The sequence below is a fragment of the Anomalospiza imberbis genome, chromosome 15, assembly GCF_031753505.1.
Source record: "Anomalospiza imberbis isolate Cuckoo-Finch-1a 21T00152 chromosome 15, ASM3175350v1, whole genome shotgun sequence".
Taxonomy (NCBI): domain Eukaryota; kingdom Metazoa; phylum Chordata; class Aves; order Passeriformes; family Viduidae; genus Anomalospiza; species Anomalospiza imberbis.
The window spans coordinates 372,878-394,306 of record NC_089695.1 but is presented as its reverse complement, the minus strand read 5'-3'; the positions used below and the strand labels follow the sequence as shown (position 1 = coordinate 394,306).

The following is a 21,429-nucleotide window of genomic DNA, read 5'->3' as shown; positions in this document are numbered from 1 at the left end:
GGACACTGCTGCTGTGGACGTCAGTGACAGACCCTGCATGCCTCCTTCCTATCAGTCACTTGGGAAAGCTACAACAACAGGGGCGAGCTCCGTGTCGAGCCCCCTGCCCAGCTGATTTTTTTAATAAAGAGCTGAACATTAATAAAGGCATTAGCCCTGTTCATTTCATTCCCCACACAAAGGGGAAGAGTCTAGAAATTACAGTTCTTGTTAGAAGAAAATAATTGTAAAACGATGTCTGGTACAGGAAAAAGTAATTTGAAATAAGGGGGGAAAGCCATTTTCTTTGCAAGAGAATTAATGACACAAAACAAAGGAATGCAGAAGCTGTAAAGAGAGAAAATTGTGAGGAAGAAATTATTTAAAATGAGAGATGAGAAATGAGTGGTTGAAAAAAGGAAAGAAAATCCACCTCAATAGTCCTCACCCTCCACAAAGATTTGGGGTTTTTTGTTATTTGTTTCCTTTCCATGCTTGCTCTCAAGTCAGCTCTTTTCAACCTGTATCTTCCATTCCCTGATACCCTATAAATTAATCACAGAAACCTCAGTGGCAAACCAGGAGATTGGCACTTCGTCCTCTGCCCTCACTTTTTATCATGGGCATTGTAGTTCCTTTTATTTGCATTTTCATTATCATCCTGGCTCAATCCCTCCAGCTCTTCAGAGGTGTCACTGTATGAAATATGAGCTCTTGCATTTATAACAACTACAGTTTTATTAAACTGAAGTTCACTGAGGGTTGTGAGTGCAAGCAGAAGTGTATATACATGAACACATGCAAATTTAAACTTCTGATATGAATGGTGTTAAGATATTTTATCTAATACCACAATCTTCCCCAGTTTTGCCTTGTTTACAGTTTTCTCCTGAGAGATTTGAGTGTAGGAAACAACCTTGCTGCTGGTTTAAAGTTAATTTTCTTCTTCAATTCACTGATGCATGAACAGACCTTGGTACTGACTGCACCCACTGCGAGGGGTGAGTGTGGTCACCTCCCCAGCTCAGTGACACCTCTACCTGCCTGGTGCTTACAGCATCCTTATCCTTTCCAAGCTGGCAGGACATCCCTGCCTTGCTGATGGAGACAGGCACTCAGGGGCTGGATGCCATCCAGCTGCTCAGTGAGAGCTTGAAGAGCTCAAACCTTAGCAAAGCTGGTTTGATTTTTTTTTTTTTTGGTTGGGTTTTGGGTTTTTTGGGTTTTGTTGGAGGTTTGTTTTTTTTTTTTTTTTTTGGTGTTATCTGTGCTCACTAATCAGGTGGAAGCAATAACTAATGCAGAAGGCTTCTTCTGCTTACAGGTACTGACAAAAGGTAATTTATTCTTTTTTGGCTTTTATTTCCAACACTTGTTGAAATCATCCCAGGATGAATCTCTTCCATACCAGATGGCTGCAGTGAGTTGTGTCCTAGGCTGAAGATTGTTTAGCCAGTACAGAGCATTCACTTAGCTGTTTTCCTTAGAATGTGTTTTAAAATGGAAGAATGGGATGTAACATTTCTTGAGTTCAGATTTATTTCTGCCCCTATTTTTGTGGCTGCTTTAATAGCAGGGTATGAGGTCTGTGTCTGGTAGAATCAGCTCTGGTAATCTTACTCCAGTTTAGGTCCAGATTAAAACAGTCATTTAGGTTTGTATTTTTGTGCAAAATAGCATCTGTATTTGCTTAGCCCATAGGATATGCACATTTCCTTTCATAATGGAAACCAAACAGTGACTTCACTTTACAAAGAAAAATAATGTTGACACACTTGCAACTACATGTATATTTTAGATTGGTGCTAATGAAAGAGACTTTTTCATTTCACTGCTCCTTGCTCAAGAGCAGAGAGCGAATTTTCCTTAAGGCAAATCGATGTTTAAACAGAATACACTTTAGAAGTTACTTAATGAGGCTTGCTTTATTCATCCTTTCATATTTGTTCCAATTTTACCTTTTGTTATCTTTACAATTTGGGAAGTTCCATACTCAAAGTGCCTGCAAATGGCCCTGCATTTCAGACAACTGTTGGCATTGGAAGGGACCTCAAAGATCCTCTAGTTCCAACCACCTCCCACGAGCAGGGACACCTTCCACCAACCCAAAACCCATCTGTGCACCATAAAACAATGGTGTGTTATTCCCTAGCTGCTGCCTCAGCTCTGGGATTGAGCAGCCATGATTCTGAGCCTGCTCATCCTTACTGGCGCCTGCAGCTGCCCCTGCACCCCCGGACTGTGTCCAGGGCTGGGCTTGCTGGGCCACACGTGCTGGGGAAACAAGCATCAAAAAGCACCTAACACCTTCCTCAGGTGCAATCCTGCAGCATTTCCAGCCCACATGCCTGCCAAACGAGCAATAGTGAAGCCTCATACAGTGCTAGGGCTGGCCAAGGACAACCCGGAGTCTAAAACAATTTAAAGAGTGTAAACGATGATTTTAATAAAGATGTAAATGACACTGTCCCCTGCATCCGAGGGCTGCAATGTGAAAATGCAGAACACCAGTCTCCATGGTTCATGGGAGGACTTTGAAAACAAGTTGCTCATAATAAATTCACTTTTTGTTACAGAAAACAGTCAAGGCATAAAGTGCAGCTAATGTGCCCAGTGTTAATTGTAAAACTGACAGGCGTTAGATGAAATGGCTAATTTTACAAATACAGCTGAAGGGGATTAAATTACGTGCAAGAATTATTAGACTGCATCTTACTTTTATTAAAAAAAAAAAGCTCTACTTTAGAAGCAAGGACCTGAAGAAAACATTAACTCTAGTTTACCCGCAGTATACTTGAAATTAATCTCCAGACAAAATGTGCTCTTGGGCAGGTCTTGCAGAGAAGAGGTCTTGCCTGTGGGAGATCAATTGCAAATATTTGGAAATTTCACAAAGAAAAATAACTCAAGGCCAGAGTGCAAAAGTGTTCATTAGGGCAGGAGCTGGCTGATAGCTTTGGGGTGTCAGTGGGGCTCTGAGCCTCCTGATCCCCGGCCCAACTGCCCGGCAGCACATTCCTGTGCTGTGCCCTGTGCTCGTCCCCGGGCACTGTCCCAGCCTTTAAGCGACCCCGCCTGGCACATCCTGCACACCCCTGGAGCCGCGCAGGCACAGAAGTGGCAGCTCAGACTCAGCTGTGATCCCAAAAAAGGGGCAAGGAAAATCTGCTCAAGGCAAACAGCAGTTAAAAATGGAACAGAGGTACCTACTGATGTATCAAATATTAAACACAATTAAAGCTGAACACCTATTATTAAAAATAAGTATTAATATTATACTGCCTGGCTGGAGAGATCAGTTTTCAAAAGGGACTCTCTCCAGGCAATAAATCAAAATGAGAGTGGTGTCTCCATATCCACTCCCTTTTTTCTGACACTTTCAGGTCTATTTTGAGTTAGATTTGATGGCCCTTGTCGGTCTCTTCCAAGTCAGAATATTTTGTGATTTTCCCCACTAAACCAACAACATCAAATTAATTTCACAAAAGCCAAGCTTAGCAGGGTGGTTCTGTCTGTGTGAACCTGCAACACCACCTCTTGCTGAAAGAAGACACCTGAAAACCCACCAGCATATAAAATTCTAAGATAAAAATAGCTAACAATAAAAAATATATTTACTAAAAAATAGATTTTTTAGATTTCTTGCCTAATCCTTCAATGATCTATTCACAATGTATAAATACTGTCCTTTGCCTCTCCTTTATTTAGTTTCACAGCTGTACACAGGGATGCAAAATCAAATTATTGTCTAAAAAAGGAGGCACCAGAATTTTGTGGCACCTCCCAAATACCTTTTTGGCACACAGCTAAGGTCAGGTACAATGGCTTGAACATGAAATGTGCAACATCAAATTTGAACTCAGACATTTCTGCAGACACTGTCTGAAGTTCACCTGTCATTGGAACTGTTTTTGTTGCGACTGCAACGTGTCCCTGCAGTGCACACAAAGGATATGTAGGCAGGAGCCACTGGCATTAAACTGATTTCCCCAGGTGGGAAATGCAGGCTGAGCTGGAACCAAGGAAAGATTATGATTCCAAAGCAGCAAGGGAGAAGAAAAACCATGAGAATGTCAAGCAATCAAATATGATGCTTTTTAGAAGAACTATCAGAAACTCTTCAGAGCATATGTCATTAAATAGTCGTAAGAGATTTCTGAATTATTAATTAGGTAAGTAAACCTAATTTTTTTTTTCCTTTTATGGAATAGGTAATTTATAAAAAAAGCTCTGATGAGCCAAGAAAATGCATTAGAAATGGACTTATTATCTCTGTGAATTATTGCTGTCCATGTCTTTTTTTTGTCATTAAAAAGCAAATCAGACACTTCAAGTCCTTGATTTACGAGTGCATCAATTTCTATTTAGACTGGTTTGCTCTAGCTTTGAGTTAGGAAATGGGTTTTGGAAGAACGATAATCAATAAATATGTATAATAGGGTGAAATCAAGCAAACAAAAATACTAATTAGTTCAGTGCCTAATTCAAGTACATTTTATCCCTGAGTTATCATGGGGAAAAACAAAATTGTGTATTTACATTCATGCAGGTTTTAACTACAACATAAAAGCTAAGGGTTTTTTCTCTCCTCAGAGGCACCTTTATTGAACAGGTGGGATTACACACACTTGGCACTGGCTGCAGACTTGACAAGAGAACATATAAAACATTCAGAAAAAGGAGGTGAACAGGTACAGAGTGGCACAGAGAAGGTGAACAAGTACTCAGTTTGGCACAGAGACAAACACAAATGACATAAACTCCTTGTAAGGGCACTCTCATTCATGTACAGTGTTTAAGGGCACAATTGCAGTGGATCACAAAGCTGTAGCCTCCCTGAGATTTTAGTCTGTATTGGGACTTTTCACCTGGAGACAGAGAACTTGTGCCTCTAAGTGTGTGTGCATTCCCTTTCCACTGAGGGCCTGGCTGTGCCCTCCCCAAGGCTCCCTGAGCAGGGGGAGCACCAAACGCAGATCGGGGGAGATGCAGGAGCAGCCCCAGGTGGGGACAGCCAGAGCACTCTTTCAAATTTTATTCCTCGCAAATGTTCACGTGACTGTGATACATCCAGAAACCATCTCCCCCCTGCACCATGTTTGTGGTCAGTTTGTCAAAGTCTACTGACAGCACAGCAGCTCTTTGCAGTTTTTCTTTCTCAAGTTACCCAGTTCCATAAAATTTTACTTCTTCATTGGGGAATTATGCAGCAAATGAGCAGAGCTGTAATACATCCATGCTCATAACCTACACTGGAATTCTGCACAACAACAATTTCATGCTAAGGATCTTTTAAAAAATAATTAGCTGTTTTTTCTACTTTGACCTTAAATGTCAACTTATGATCAGTTTGTTTGGATTTTGTTGTTGTTTTTTAAATGTAACTTCAGTTAGGGTTTTTAAAACAGAAATGTTTCTTTTCCCAAGCTGTAAATATGTGGGTTTGCTCACATTTATTAAGGAAATTTGTGTGTGTGTTAGCACACACTTCCTTTCAGAAACAGCAGTGTATGAAACAGAATTTGTCACAGAAATATAAAGCAACAGTGGCAGAATGTGGAAGCAATTTTCCTCTTAAAACAGGTGGACCACTGCATTATGGCAATTCACCTGTGTAAAGACCAGAAAAAGAACAAATTGGTTTGGTCCAGGCAAAATTGAGGAGAGAAACATCACCATAAATGAGCACTTTGCAGATCCCATCCAAATGAGCCAGTACTTCCCAGAAGATCACTTTTCCCACTTCACAGAACTGTTCAAGTTGAACAGATTGCTCCAAAATGTGAAGAATAATTAAGCAGAACACAAGTACCAATTAAGTTCTATTTGCACAGAAGAAACTGCTCAAAAAGTATTGTTCCAATACATATCCAGATGTTTCAGTAAGAGAAAATGTCCTTAAATGCATGTGGTGCTGTAAGCAAGCTCTCTGCTGACACACGGGAGGGCTGGGGACAGCTCAGGGCCATCCGCTGGGCACAGACTCTACTCTGGAGACGTGCTTCTACAGGCAGCACCCCCACTTCGGGCATTTAAATGGATCCTGATCTTGGGCAACCAATAGTGCCTGGATGTCTTCTTCATAAAAACATTCATGTCCCAGTTTCTGGTTTGCCAATAAGCAGAACCAGAAGGGAGGCTTCAGGACATTAAGATAAAAAGACTGCCTGAACCCTGCTATCGCCGATGATCCTTTAAGTACAGACTACATACTTCTTCCTGACTCACATAAAGCTGCTTTGGTACTTGTACTCAGATTCTTCTCCCACAGAGCATTTTGAATGCAGAATAAATCAGGTACTGGTTTCTACACATATACACCACTGCCCAGGGTGAGAGCATTCGCTTGCTGAAACTTTTCATCCAAATAAACGTCAGTTCCTGATGGCAATTAAAAAAATAGAAAACCCACTACATTCTTTGGCATTACTAAAACTCCACTGTGAAAGTAGCAAGTGGTTTCAAGATTTCCAACAGTTTATTCCTTACAAGGAATTCCTTTTCACTTTCCCCAGGGCCACACCTAACTTGTGGTGATGCTCCCAAGAACAGCTGTTTCAGCCAACTTCTTCGGCCACAAATCCTTCCCCATCCTTCATCCCTCAGCTTCCCTGAAGCTGAGTCTTGGTCCTGGCTAGGAGAGGGTTAACTTTTGCAGCAGGCAGGAGGAGCACACCTGGACCCGGGGGTTATTCCCTCAGGAAGGGAGTGATTGGTCAGAGGAGTGTGAATTGTTCTCCTGTTGCTGTGGTGTGGTTTTTGCCTTGTGTTTGCCCACTATTCTCCTCCTTAATCTCCTCTCCTCCCAGGTTACGAATCTCCCCAAGCCCTTCCCTAACTTCCTCCCTCCCAAGCTGTCAGTCCTCCCTATCCCTACCCCTTTTTCCAGAGTGTTCCTTGTCCATCTTGTAGTATTCGATACCTCATTTGTTTCTTTGTATTATCCCCCTTCCCTGCTCTCCCTGATAGGTTTATAGAATGTTAGTCCTGCCCTAGATTCCTCCCCTGCCATGCCCTCATTTGTTAGTTGCCCTATACCACTCCCCCTATTAATACCTCTGCAGACTCCCTGGGCTTTGTCTTGGGGTCCCAGGTCATGGACCTAATAAATCCATCCAGTTTTACCCCAAGTCCCATGTCGTCGTTATCTGTTCCTGCGCCAGACCAAGCGATAATGGAATACCAGAGCTCATGGGGGGAAGGTCATGCTCCTGCTGTCGCTGCCCAGCACGATACGCCAGTGCACTGCGACACCCTGTCCGGTACACTCTGCTATGAGCATTGTTGTTGTTAGTTTGTTTTCTTATTTCATTGCTATTTCTAGCTAATTGTTCTTATTTCAACCCGTGATCTTTACTTTTCTATCTCCAATTCTCCTCTCCATCCCACTGGAGGGGGAGAGAGGAAGCGAATGAGGGGCACATGGTCTGAAGTGTTTCAGTGGCAGCACCAGAGCAGGGGTGAAACTGAGACCTCCCTGAACTCCCATGCAAGAGCCAAACCACCCACTGCTCCAGCCAGGCAGCAAAGCAAACAGCCAGGGAGCTGAAAGCCAAGCAGACAAGATAGAAGAGTTTCAGGAAACTGGTAATAGCTTAACAATTTCCTAAACTTGGCCCAGCTAGTGGCACTGGGAACCTTACAACTTTGCTCCTGTGGCAAAAGGTTATTTGGGACAAGCACAAAACTTCCTTCTGTTTTTCTGTGTCCTTATTCTGCTTCTCCTGGAAGGCCAGTAGGAACAACCACTGTAAGACATTCTACTAGGATGTAAATGCAACCAACTACACACTTGGTGAGTTGCTGTGAAGCCAAAATATTTAGTTATTTAAAACTTTACCATGCTCAGGGTTAGAAGATTTAGATTTCACTAATCTTCTAAGGATCTTTTTGCTCCTAAAACTCAGTAATTTTCTATCTAGGAAAGGAAGGCCATGAGGTTTAGATCTTCCCAGGCTGGGGTATGGCTTTGATCAGTCCCGTAAAAGCATTGGCAAATTCAGAGATCTGGTCTGTTTTTGAAATACCACCAACAGAGAGTGATTTGAGACTAATAAACACCAGTGCTTGTAAACACTGGAGGTGTTCTGGCTGACAGTGTCTGAGGACTTCTGCAGGCAGAAAACAAATACACAATTAGGAACATGACCAATGCCAGAATGCAGCTTATTAAATTTTCATGCTGACTCTGATAACTTTCATTTAGCACCACAGATGTTAAACCAGAATGAGGAGATCGAGTGCCCATGAGTACTGGGAAATGGCTGGCAATATGAGCAAGATTTGGAAAAGAGTCATTAGAGCAAATGTTGCACACATGTGCGCTGATCACTCTTAGCAGTCAGTCGATTTTAAAGAAGCCAGAAAAACATTTGGCTATATTAGATTTCATAATTCTGATTGTTCCATTCTGTTTTAAGGAAGTCACGTAGCAGCTCTAATGCAATCCAAAGCAGTTTCATGGTTTGGAATGGGAGGAAATTCAGAGAAGTGATGCAAAGCTTTTTGTGTAACTGACAGTCTGTTAAACCACTGAGAAGGTGGACATGTGTCTCTGTGAAACACACATGTTAAAGATAAAAAAGGCCCCAGGCGTGATGTTAAACCTTTCAGTGCTTCAACCCTCCCTCGAGTGAAAGAAAGGAACAAGATGCAAACGTACAAAAGAAAAACATGAAGACATGGAGGTCAAAGAGGTCCCACAACCTATGGTAGGAACTTCTGGTCTAGGAAGTCTAGGGAAGCCTACACCAGTCTGCAGGTGCACAGTCCTATTTATTTTAGGGAGGAAGAAATACTTAGCTTGAAATATTTTAAATGATGCATGTGAAGAATAAAGAAGAAAAATTTTCTTTTCAGAATGCTTCACATTTCATCTTGCAATGTCAACACTCCTTTTATTCATCTACATGAAATTTTATTAAGTTTTGGCCTAATCCCAGAATAATAGAGAACAATGGAGAGCTAGAGCACTGTACATGCAAAGACACACATAAGCAGTCTCTGTGACCTACCAGTCCTGCCCTGGCACCTGGGAGCTCTCACTCCTGCCCTGGGGCAGCGGGAGCAGCGCTTAGGTGTGGGCACAGGGCACTGCTGCCCCTCCGGCCCTAGGGACAGGTCTGGCAGCTTCACCTTCACTACAGGACCTTTTGTGCCTAAACTGGTAAGAAATGATGCTCACTTTTAAAATTTCAAAGGTTTTTTAGACTAACAAAATACAACAAAGGACTGAATAAGGAAAAATTACAGCACTGGGAGCGTGGAACTAAATCACCATGTGCTCACCCACAAAATGCCTGTTCCGCCTTTTATACCTATGGTGTTGTGTCAGGTAACCCTAACCCCTCCCAGAGTCTGCCAATCAACTCTTCTCTGCCATCCACTGGTGGAGATCACTTCCTTGCAACTTCATTGGAAGTCAGGTGTTGCCATGCCGAGCCTCCTAGTAACAAGCCTGCCCTGCCCGCCAAGTGCCTCAAGCAAGGGGCACAGGTACATGCCCTCCCTCCACATGTCCTGACTACCAAGGCCATCCCTTGGCAACCATACAGGGGGAAAGAGGACTGTGGAGAGAACAGAGGACATCCAAAACCAAATCACAATAACATAACTATCCAGCAATAAAACTTCTTAGCATACACATAATATTCATCCCTTAATTGCGAGAGCCAACCATTGCATTACTCATCTATAACAAATCCCAGCGCTCTCAGGTGCACTCAGCCGCAGCAGCCCCTCACACCAGGTGCAGTGACAGACCCCACCACTGGCACTGCCACAGCCACCCACGGGCACACGGCTGCTGCAGGGAGCTAGCGACTGCCACAGCGCTGCTGTCAGGAGGTGTGGTGCACATAAAATGGACAAATTAAATGTTTTACTCTTTCAACTGTGTGAAACCTTCTTTTAAGAGAGAAAGAATTAACTTAGGACTTAATTAAGATACATTAAGATTAATTAGGACTTAAATATGATACATTTGGATATGCATCCTCAATTCAAGGTTCCCATGTGTGGGTTTAAGAATTGCAGAAGAGGGCTTAATGTTAGTTGTATTCCATGTATATCAACTATTTATATAGCTATCTCTTTCCAATTATAAGCATGTCTAACTCAATTTCTTCAAGAAAAGCAGCCTTATCCTGAAATTCTTGAGGATCCTCTTCAATCAAAAGAAATCTCTCTCCCTACAACCATAAATTTATCAAGCCAAGTGAAATTATTCCAGATTTCAAACCATGATGCTTTCAAATAGCTTTCTTGTGGTTCTTGAATGTTTCTGAAAACAAGGAGACAAACACAAAAACACAGGTAGGTCTGTATCTAGATGAGTGATGCTTCATGTCAGTGAGAATGGGTTCAGCATCAATGGAGGAAGCTGGAGCACAGGTCTCATTTTAAGACTTACTAATAACAGTGTATCCATGATACTTTGGCAAATCAGTGTAAAAGATGAGCAATTTTTAAAATCTCACCAGAACAAAGCCATCTCCGACACTGCCCTGGGTTTGGTGTAAGGATGTGTCTTCAAAACCCTGATGGGCTTTTCCAGAGTTCACACAGTCAGTGTCAGGTCACACACTTCTCATTCCTTCCACCACAGTGTCCCCTTTCCTTCCCTCCCTCCTCCTGCAGGGAGAGGAGAATCTCCTACCCAAACCATGAACAATTGCTGCTGTGGGGCTGTTCACATGCTCTCAGGACTCTGAGGCGGGCACTGCTCACAGGAGCTCACTGCCGCAATGGAAACAGAAACCACAGCTGACTGCTCCTCACAGGCCAAATGAAAAATTACTAAACACATCTGTCTGCAAGATTTCAAACACCTTTTGTGTAATGATGATCTAAGTTGTCTTTAATGGTACAAGCCAAAAAACTATTTTTTAACCTGGCCATGTTTCTTAGAAGTGAATGCTGTTTTAATACTATTTAACTTCTATAATTTAAACACATATGTCAAGCGGGAAAAAAACTTCACACTTATTTTCCTTTCTGCTGCAATAAGAAACCACATTTATTTCATGTAAAATTTACCACCATTATTTATTAGCAGGCAGAATGCTTCTGGGTATAATAAAAATCTGGTACATAAAACTGCAGCTTGCCTGAGGAGAGGGAGAATTAACTGTAATAAAACTCGTTTAAAGAGCCTCATAATATCACTTTAGAAATACTAAAAAGAAGAGGGGAGAAGCAAGAAGAAAAATAAAGATTTTTTTGGTAAATCACAAAATATTTTCTGTTCTTTCTGCTAAATTGTCATATGAAAAGAAAAGACAAGTTTTCCTCTCATGGCTACATTTAAGAGTATACATGGAACGAATATTTTCTTTTCTACACTTGCTAACATTTTATCTCTTGACAAATAGCAATTATGTCTGATGATAATTTCTTCCTGAGTATCAGATTATTACATTCCTATTTTAGAGACTTTTGATGGCCACCACACACAGGAGGAGTCAGCTCTTTAAGTACACCCAACCTTGTGGTTACATGTTGAGGCCGGCTTGCACAGCTTCACTCAGGAAAATAATTCCAGAAACACTTAGAAACACACTTGTAACGCAATGGCAGGACTGAAAAGACAAAAGACAGAACTCGGGGAGATGTTCAGGACTTGTGCACTCCAGACTACATACAGGGATAGCACACAGGGACAGCACACGGGGACATCGCTTTTGCCTGGCTGAGTGGAGCAGGCAGGGATGCCAATTGCTTTAGTAAGTTATTATCCTTACTGTGTGCATTTTCTATTAGATATTGGCTGTATTTCCCACTATTGGAAAGAAAAATAAACAATCTTCCTTTGAAAATTAAATCCCTTCAGATTATACTTCAGAATTCTGTTTCAGTCTTCAGGAGATTGGGTCAGTTTTTTATTACCTTGTTTTGGAAACACTCTCTCTGCTAAACAAAGTAACCTGCATGGGACTGATGTACAATTCTGCCTGAATCCCTCATCATCCAACAGCTCCTCCTTTCCAAAGTACATCAGAGGAAAGTCTTGCAAGGGAAGAGACAATAAACAGTGAAAGAACAGAAAGCCAGACTCATCAGGTACAAAGAGTTTGGTCTGTAACAATAGATCACAGACACTGTAACATCTGTCAAGCAGCTTGACAGCTGGTTCAAGAGCATCAGGGAATCTCTGCCCTCCACAGCCAACACTTCCATGGTTATAAATGAAGAATAACTTTGACAGCTACAAGCTCTACAAGGACAAACTCAGCTTCAGTGATGCTGCCATTCAGTTTAGAAAATGTTGTGCCTGCATTTTTCTTGAACATATTAGCTTTTCCTTAAAACCAACCCCTGCCTTGCAGGCAGTGCAGGTACCAAAGCTTGCACCCTTCTCCCCTCCAGCTGCCTGATGCCTCTACCCATGCTGCAGCTGGATGGGATGTGTATCCCCATGGACGAGGGCAGCACCCAGCACCACACCCTGGCTCAGGGAGCTGCACTTCTGCCATGCACGGCCACCTGGAGCCGGCAAGTGTGCAAGGTGGATTTTAGGCAGCAGTTATAGCCCACAGTCCCTCTTGCAGCTCTAGAAAATGGGTAGAGCATAAGCTCCTCCTCTTCAGAAATATGTTAGATCAGTTTATCATCAGTGCATTTTATATTGGAAAAGAACTGAAGCCAAACAGAAATTCTTGTAAAAAATAAAACGGAGGATTTCCATCAAGCTTTATTCATCAGTACAATTCATTTTATTTTAAAATAGTCTACAGAATATTAAGTGTTTTTAACAACCTTCTTCCCAGCGGATAAAGTGATGCATATAGGGAGGAAGTCTGAAGGGATAGAGACGAGATGCAAGGGAAGAAACATATGCAGATACAAAACTTATGTACTGTTGCATTTCTATATACATGGAAAATTACAAGAAGCACAATAATCATGGAATATGGTGTGGGATATGTTAGAAATTTTGCTGTGGTATATTGGTATATTCTTTTTGCATGTCTACCATGTTCTTGTAAGAAAGGCCCATTTTAAGTTGTGCTTAATAAAATACCTAATCAAGATCATTATCTAGCTGTTGCATCACTATTACAAAGTTTTGCACTTTTCAAATCATTAACAAACATCTAAATTAGCTTAGCACCCAAGTCCTTCAAAAACTGATGCATAAAGCATAATAAGCAGTTCTACTTCGCACACTAGTGTACTTTTTATCTTCCCCTCAACACTCTGCCCTTCCCACTAAAAACACATCCCTTTCTTCTCGTGGCCATCTGCTCCAGAATTTCAAGGAGGGCACTTCTATACTTCCAGTCACGATCACTCCCATACCAGCAATTAAAGACCACGACCTGGGGAAGTGTGGGAGAGGGCATTGCCAAAGAAGTCAGTCAGATGACACCCCTTACTTTCAAATTCCTTACAGAGCATTAGTATGTCACTGTAATCAACCCAAAGCAAGGGGGTCTGAGGCAGCTGTTCCTGCCCTGCCACGTGCTGCCTGTGGGAAGCTGACACTGCACCAAGAACAAGAAGGGAACAGTTCCTCAACCAGAACCTCTGTAAGACAGAGGCTATGTGGAAGGTGCCCCATGATATTTTCATCCTGTTTTTGTTCCTAGCTTCCCAGGACCGGTGATCACTGTGTTTTCCCTACCTTTAGGGAACTGGAAGACCAAAGACAGGCCCTTTTATTTTCTCCTGTAAGGGAGAAACAGCTAAAAGAGAGGGAGGGATACAGGGCTATGTACTTTTTTCCACCTCTCACTTGTGTTCTTGGGAAGTACTGAAACAGCCAATGATGCATGGTCACTGAATGGCCAGAACTGCTGGAGAACATTTGTCAGAGTGCATCCTTGTGCAGAGGAGAGAAACAGAGAATGCATTATGTCTCCATCCCAGTAATCCTTTTTGGCCCAGTCTCACATATCATTCACTCCTGGAAGCTGGAGTAAAGAACGGTCTATGAAAGGGCCATGAGTCAGATGGAAACTGACTTGACAGCTGGGAAGGATTGAGAAAAGGCCCGAAGATTCCTACTGATGGATTTCAATAAAGACAGATGCAAAGGGCTACAAGTATGACAACAGAGCAAAGCACATAGGTACAGCTGGAGATCTGCACATGATCCTGAGTCAGGAGCTGAACAAAAATGACTGGTCTCAAGAGGCTGCTAAGACAGCAAGGACTTGCCCAGAAGTACTCACAGGAACAGGCTTTGCCAGACAGTTTTTTTCTCTGTATGTCGGGTTTTTCATTATTAGTATTTTTTATTTAAACAGAACAAAGGAACATGGTTTAGGTAAGCCTGCTCCATCTTCAGAAGAGAACAATTTTTAAATAAATATATATAGCCAATTGCAGTATCTTATTTTAGTATTATTACGCAAAGCTATGAGAACACAGCTGGAACTTCTAGGTGTTTAATAATGTTTTTATTTTTAATAAGTAAAAGTAGTGGTCATTTCTAGTGAGTATAAAGTTGTGAGAAATACTTGCATTGAAATGTAAGCATCCACTTTGCCTTTTCCATTGCTGCCACCAGCACATCAAAGAAAACAACTTAATGTCACCTTTAAAGATCTCTGAATTATTGAAATCTGTATTGCATGATATTAACAACCATTTACATTTATATAAATGTTCTAATTTCACATATAATGTTCTAATTTTCACATATAAATAATTCTTAGCACAGGAACAGAGTCAAAAGGGAAAAACACAAGCTCATCTAATAAGTACCAAATAAATATATCTTGGTTTCAAGTGAACTATTTTGCAGCCAAAAACATAGATTTCCAATAAAAATTATCCAAATCTGATCAGGTTTATAATACTGTGTTCCTACATGTTGTCAAGCAGCACATGCAATCAGAGCTCAGTGTACCAGTAACTGTGGTCCCTTACAGAGGTAAATGCCACCCCTCCTGCACCTGCACAGATGGAGCAGTCACTGACTGCTGACCACGAACAAGCACAGGCAGAGCTGTTCCATGAATACAACATGGGCTATTTGCTCACTTTTACTCCTTTCACCTTCACACAGACACCTTTTTCACCTGTCATGTACTTGACTTTGCTGGGGAAACACTGGGGAGACTTCTAGGAAAAGTAATTGCTTCAGGAACAGACACTGGAATTATAGTAATTAGGTCTGCAAAGGACGTATAAAAACATTCTTGCAGTTTATGCAAAACAAATGCAACAGCAATGCAAATGCCTCAACATTTGACTTGGCACCTATTTTTAAGGTGAGCATTTCTGCTGCCATTATTTGAAATTAATTGTCATTGTTGGAGATCTTAATTTATTTGTAATTATGTCATTGCAATCCAGTGACATTCTATGAGTAAACTAAAAGCTCCCACGATATTAATTTTGAAATAAGGAAATCAATCATGTAATAACAAATACATGCTGATTTACATATCTTAATATAAATAATTCTTAATTAATCAATTCTTAGTATTTTTTTCCTAATTCTACAGGAGGATTTTTCGGATTATGTGACAGCATTGATTTTACTGTAGCAGGGTTAAAATTCCATTTGCTTTTCTTGATCCAGTAAAACAGATTCAATATATAAATTTTCTTTACTTTTTTTGAATCTTTTGTCAGCCTGTACTAACCCATATCTTGAAGAAATCTGATTAAAGAAACATAGGTGTTTATGCTAGTATTTTATCCTTATTATTTCCTTTGGTAGAAAACTTGACACAGTGAATGATGGAAGCAAGAATATAGTCAGTGACTTGGGGGTCCCTTTGCTTGACAAAATACCTCACTTACATAATAAGGAAGGTATTTTCTTTAAAAATTCTGTGATACCTGCATCCCTTTATGAAAAGATGAACCCTAAAGCACACTTAGATGTTAAAACCCATATGCTTTACATCCAGGAAAACCTTTAATACAAAAAAATTTCCCTACATTCATTTGAGTTCATTACATTGATTCACTACAACTCAAAGAGAGACCAAACCTTCCAGCTGGTGAAAACAGAAATATTTATTCTTAGGTAATTTTGCTGAAATGTCTGGAATGCCAATTACAGCAAAGTTTTGTTTTTTTCACATTCAATCCATCATGTCTTTAATCTGAAAATATCACAACAAAACTCTTGTAGCCCTATGAAATCATACACCTGATTATCAGTTCTGGTTCCATTATCCCAAAAGGGCCTTTCCTTTTTCAAGTTTGGTACTAATTTATTTTTAACAGAGAGCAAGAATTAACAGTAAGAAAAAATAAACTTAAGAAAACTTTAAAAATAATACACAAGGCAAAAATCATCACAGCTTCAGATTCTCTCTGGCTAAGGTAAAATATCAAAAGCAAACAAAAGTCCTCAATAAATCAGAATTGCCTCTTTGCAGCCTGTATGATTCTTAATAAAGACGAAGCCCACACTGAGAGTCCGCGCACTGACAGACACCACTTTCCTCCCACAGCCATCTGCTGCCTACACTGTCTACACTCACATGCATTTAAACACAAGCAAACAGGAGCTGCAAAACTGGAGTTCTCTTACCATCTGACAAGTCAATTAGCCCGAGGTAGTGCAAAAGTTTCAGAGAGGAGCACACCACCACCACAATCCCTAAAGTCTGGAGTCCCTCTGACTCGCCTTTAGTCCACATCCTGCAAGGCACCACACGGACACCACTGGTGTGCCTGCAAACAACTGCCAGGCATGAGAAGCTGAGAAATCCTGTTTCAAGCTTTCCTTCCTGCTGCTCAGCTAAGTGCACAGTACATTCCCCTCTCCCCCTCCCTCTCTTTCTTTCCCACCCTCTCCCCTTCCCCTCTCACTTGCCTTTTTTTTTTTTTTTAACATTCAAGCAACTTCTGCATTAAACCATAACCTAAGGTTTTAATTTCTTTCACCTCAGGGTAATTCTCTCAGGAGTTTGCTCTGCTCCAGAACAACTGAGCACCATGCTGCTAACTTCAGCAACATCTCACACCTTTTAAATTTTTTTTTAATACCTTTGATACCAGTTGCATTAGAGATTTTCTCAGTAATTCTGCCAGTGCAGATGCTTTATGTCAATGCCTCTTCTGTACTGCAAAAGAGAATAAGGGACACTGCAGGGGAGGAAAGGGCTTTCCTTTTCTGAATGCCTCCCCTTGCCCACAACATGCTGGGATAAAAAAAATCACACTTCTGACATCCATGTGTGCACCCACACCCAGCCCAGGAGATGCTCAGTAATTCTGTCTGTTAGCAGCTGCCCTGGGGTACACAGCTGGACAGCCACAAGTGCACCCCAGCATCTCCAATGCAGCCACACTGGGTGGGCCAGGCTGGCTGAACAATCCCCCCTTGCAGGCAGCTGAGGCAGAAGAGTAATTTTCCACTGTTTCATCTCAGTGTTTCACCAGGCTGCTGGCACTGTGGGCTGCTCACAAGCTGATTATGTATTTCCCCATTATCACCACAGATGAGAAAACACTTGGCAGAATGAGAATTTTATCAGGATGGCAGCAGATGCAATACTGCAACGCCAGTAAAAGCTGTGTTTTTCAAGCATGCTATTAGATGCTGGTAGTCCCATGCAGGATGTTCAGAAGAACTGACCTCACCAATGTCTTTTATTTTACTGGACTCAAAGGCTGCTGCATCCCCACACTCCAGCCCAGTCCAAGCAATCAGTACCTCCCTTTTCCTGCAGTTCCCAGTGAGCAGGGCAGGCTGCCTTTCACCCACCCCACTGGTCCACAGCCTCTCCTGGTGTTGACTCTGCCTTAAACTGCTGGTGAACACCAACACCAGGTGCATAATCTCAACAAAATTTTGTGCATCATAGTAACTAAATAGTGCACTTGAATTGCTAAGAGATGCTCATGCTGAGGCCAGGTTGGAGGCGCAGAATACTCACACACACTTGAGTGATCAAGTCAACAAGCAATGAGCAGTTTAATTGAATTTGAGCTTTGTTTCTGTACACAGGTGGCTGAGAAGGAGAACACACTAGCAAATGTGTTATGAGGGTGCTCTGCTATGGGCATCCACCTTCCCAGAGCTCAATGGCATCATATCAAAGCCACTTCTCCTGATGAGTACTTTAGGCCAAAGGACTTTTTAGTGCTCTGTAGCATCTGCCACATTAGGTTTTCATTCCCCTGGCTGTACAACTGGCTATAATACCACATCATGTTTCATATCTCCCAGATTAACACATCCAGCTTTAAAACTACCAAGGATCTGAAATCACTGTACTGTCAAATCTCTCCCAGATAAAGAGGGAAGAATTTGAAAGAGTAACATGATAAGCAGACCTCAAAACATTTAGATAATTCCTTGGTTTGCCATGTCCTGTTCCAATTAAAAAACAAACTACTACTACTACTACACAAAACCCTCAAATAAACAAAAAATCATGCCCCCCCATCACATGAGGTTTGGACAGGAATAATGACCACAAAAATAGCTGGATTCTTTCCTGTCTTTGGAAGGGATGTTTGTCAGATTTACTGGCTGTCTGGTGGACTTTGCACTGTTTTCTTAGACTCCTTAAGTTGACAGATCCTAAAGAGCACACAGAATCACAGCCCACTTCACACACTTGTTCCCAGGCACTTTGTTTACTTACAGTTACATTTAGTCACAAAGTTTCTTCCCAGCAATGCACAAACATGCTACATCTGATTACCATTAAAAAAAGGGAAACTCAAAAAATTATGCTATAATAAGTAATGAAACTCAAAGCATCTGGCTCCCCGAAGGTATGTCTTGCAATTCTATGGCTCTCTCACCCTAACATCTGAACTCCACAGCTCCTAAAGCCCTCCAGCAGCACCTTAGCAAGAGAAGGGGGAAAGTGCAAAGTGCGAGTTCCACTGTTAGTGTTACTGCAATTTATGCCAAGTCCAACGTGTTTGATGCTTTAGGCATTCCTGATACAAGCAGCTCCAAAAGAACATGCGGTTTTGTTCCCTTGAGTGCTTACTGCTTGAAGAATTCATGCATGCCAGAAGCTCAGAATTCATTTAACAATATATCCAATGCTGTCAAGGCCAAATCATGATTTTTCTGAGGTTGAATCAGTTTTCAAACAGGTTTGGAGGGAATGCTGAATGAGAATTTTCTCATTCAGGACCTTCAGGCTGCTTTGGGATTACCCTGATGCTGGCAGTTCCTCCCGGATGCTGCTTTTTCTCTCCCACTTCCCAAAACTACTCAAAATTGTCACTTGGTTCATTGTTCACCTGCTTATTCGTGCCCCAAGAACATGTTGGGCACATGTCAGGGTCATGCTGTGCTAACTTTTAATGGAAAATGCTGTTAAGTTGCCTGACATGCAGAGCACCAAGTCCCCCCATCCATCCAACTTGGAAGCCACCTACTGTTATGGTTTATGATTAACCCAAATCAGCTTTCTGGTGCTCCTTAAGCATTCAAATAATCACAAGTGATTCACTTTAGAGCTGACTACAGACACATCATGGGAGGCAAATCCTACGGACCTAAATACTCATGTGTTTTCCCCATAATAGGAACTAATTTCAGCAAGGGATAGAGCTTTCCTCAACAGCTGGGCCCATTCCCTACAGTCACACTCATTCTTTACTGTAGTACTGAGCTAATGAGAGAGATTGGTTCTGTGATTTAAACCAAAGGAAAGCTATCCAGCTTGGTTTTCCAGTAGAAATCTGCAGAGAAATAGAGGATCATCAACTCTTAAAAAGAGGCAGAAATATTAATCAAGATATTATTAGATATTTTGAGTCGCCCCTGAAGCAATGAGGAAAAACTCAAACCAATGCCAAATATACATGGTATGTGACTTTTTTTTTTTTTTTAATTTCTACAGAACTCTGCTCTGCAATCTAGAAATCATGCTGCATATTCAGGTTTTGGATTGATGCCTCCCAAACATTTCTAATCTGCTGCAAGATACATGCTGTCATCTTTAGAGAGGGTAGGCAGCTCAAGGGATTTTGATTTTATCTAGAATCACACGTGGAATAAACTGCACAAATGAAACTGCCTGGTTTTCTACTGTAGACACTGATCAACAGATTTTGCAGAAAAGCAGCTGGAAGAACATTTTTCTAGTTATATACGACAAGGTTAAGCTAACCAATGAAGCAGTAAGCTTTGTTTTTACCAAATTTTAAATGAGGATGTAAAATGCCTAATGTTAAAATACCAGAAGTTCTGATAATAGAGATAGATGTTCCTGCTAGTGCCTACTGTACACATTTCTCATATGCAGCAAAAAGGAGTTGAATGCTTCAATTAGCAGCAGAAAAGGTATACACAACATGTGCACTCTGAGAATGTAAGTGGGAACTTCATAAAGATCAATCAAAATAACATGTAATGAAAAGTCTTTTCTGGTAATAAAAGAATTGTTATGATGAATCATATAAATTATTTGTGTAATCTAAAATCAACTCTTAGAAGAGGTTGGGGAGAAATAATGCATCAAACAGGTGAAAAGCTCACAGCAAAATGGAGAATAATATTCCTCTCAGCAGAAGCTTCTCCAACAACCAAGCTATTTGGAACAGATTTACACTTTTGAAAGAGGAGGATTTCTCTCCTCATTTTGCATAATACAAATGCAGCATGACATGTTCTCAATACTCATACCTTTAAGAAAACTCAGTGGTATTCTGTGATTTGCCTGGTTTAAAACTCTAAGTATTAGATTTTCGTCATTTTGATGAACTGTTCCTTTGCTGTTGTGTTATGATAAAGAATAAATAGGAATATCTGAATGATTCTTCTTGTAGAGTACATTATTTCATACATCCCTAGAACAGCTCTGTTTACCTATCTTCTGACACTCAGCAGTCCTGAACGGTCTTCTCACATGGCTGCTGTCCATAAATCCATTTCCACTGCAGATTTCTGAAGCCCGTCCACTTGTGTTTTGTTTTGGATGTGGCATAATGATTCACAGCATGGCAGCATCAAGAGTATGAATTTACTATTCCACACATATTTATCCAATGAATTATTTTGTGTGTACATAAAGTTGGCTGGTTTTGTTGCTGTTTTGATTTAACGTTATTCAAACCAAAATGAAAACTAGGCCTTTCTCATGAATGACTTTAACTCACCTCGTCCCAAACAATGATATTTACTTCTTAAATTGAAGGAATTTTATCAGCTTGCCTTGGTCACCTGTCATTTCTCCATCCTGTTCATGCCAGGTGATTAAGCCTCATCCATATTTCTCAGATTTCTCTGGATCTCACTAGCCCCAAAGAATTTGTGTCATCTGCAAATTGTGTGATGAGAAAACCATGTATTGATAACTATCGACTACAATTTAAAAACAAAAAAATGTGAGTAAATTTAGAAGTTTGGTGTTTAAGTAACTGATGATTTAGAGCAAGTCCAAAAAACCTCCACAGCCATTTGGTGCCAATGAGCTCAGGTCCCTGCCCATTTGCACCACCACAATTCCAGCCGGACCCCTCTGCCTGCAAATTAATTGGATTTCATATCACACTGGTATTTCCCAG

General features: G+C 41.1%; 1 protein-coding gene across 8 annotated transcripts in view; it reads right to left on the bottom strand.

Annotated features, from left to right (window-relative positions):
- LOC137482843 (Kv channel-interacting protein 1) overlaps positions 1 to 21,429 on the bottom strand; it is a 330,573-nt gene that overhangs the window by 24,929 nt on the left and 284,215 nt on the right. Inside the window, exon 1 of one of the 8 annotated variants that reach the window (XM_068205416.1) lies at positions 16,478 to 16,703. The exons of 6 other annotated variants lie outside the window; for them this stretch is intronic. In XM_068205416.1, the coding sequence (XP_068061517.1) occupies positions 16,478 to 16,586 (109 nt within the window). In that variant the 5' untranslated portion in view covers positions 16,587 to 16,703. Of the gene's footprint in view, positions 1 to 427; positions 531 to 16,477; positions 16,704 to 21,429 lie in introns of those variants that run through there. One more of the 8 variants, XM_068205422.1, reaches the window with a different exon arrangement.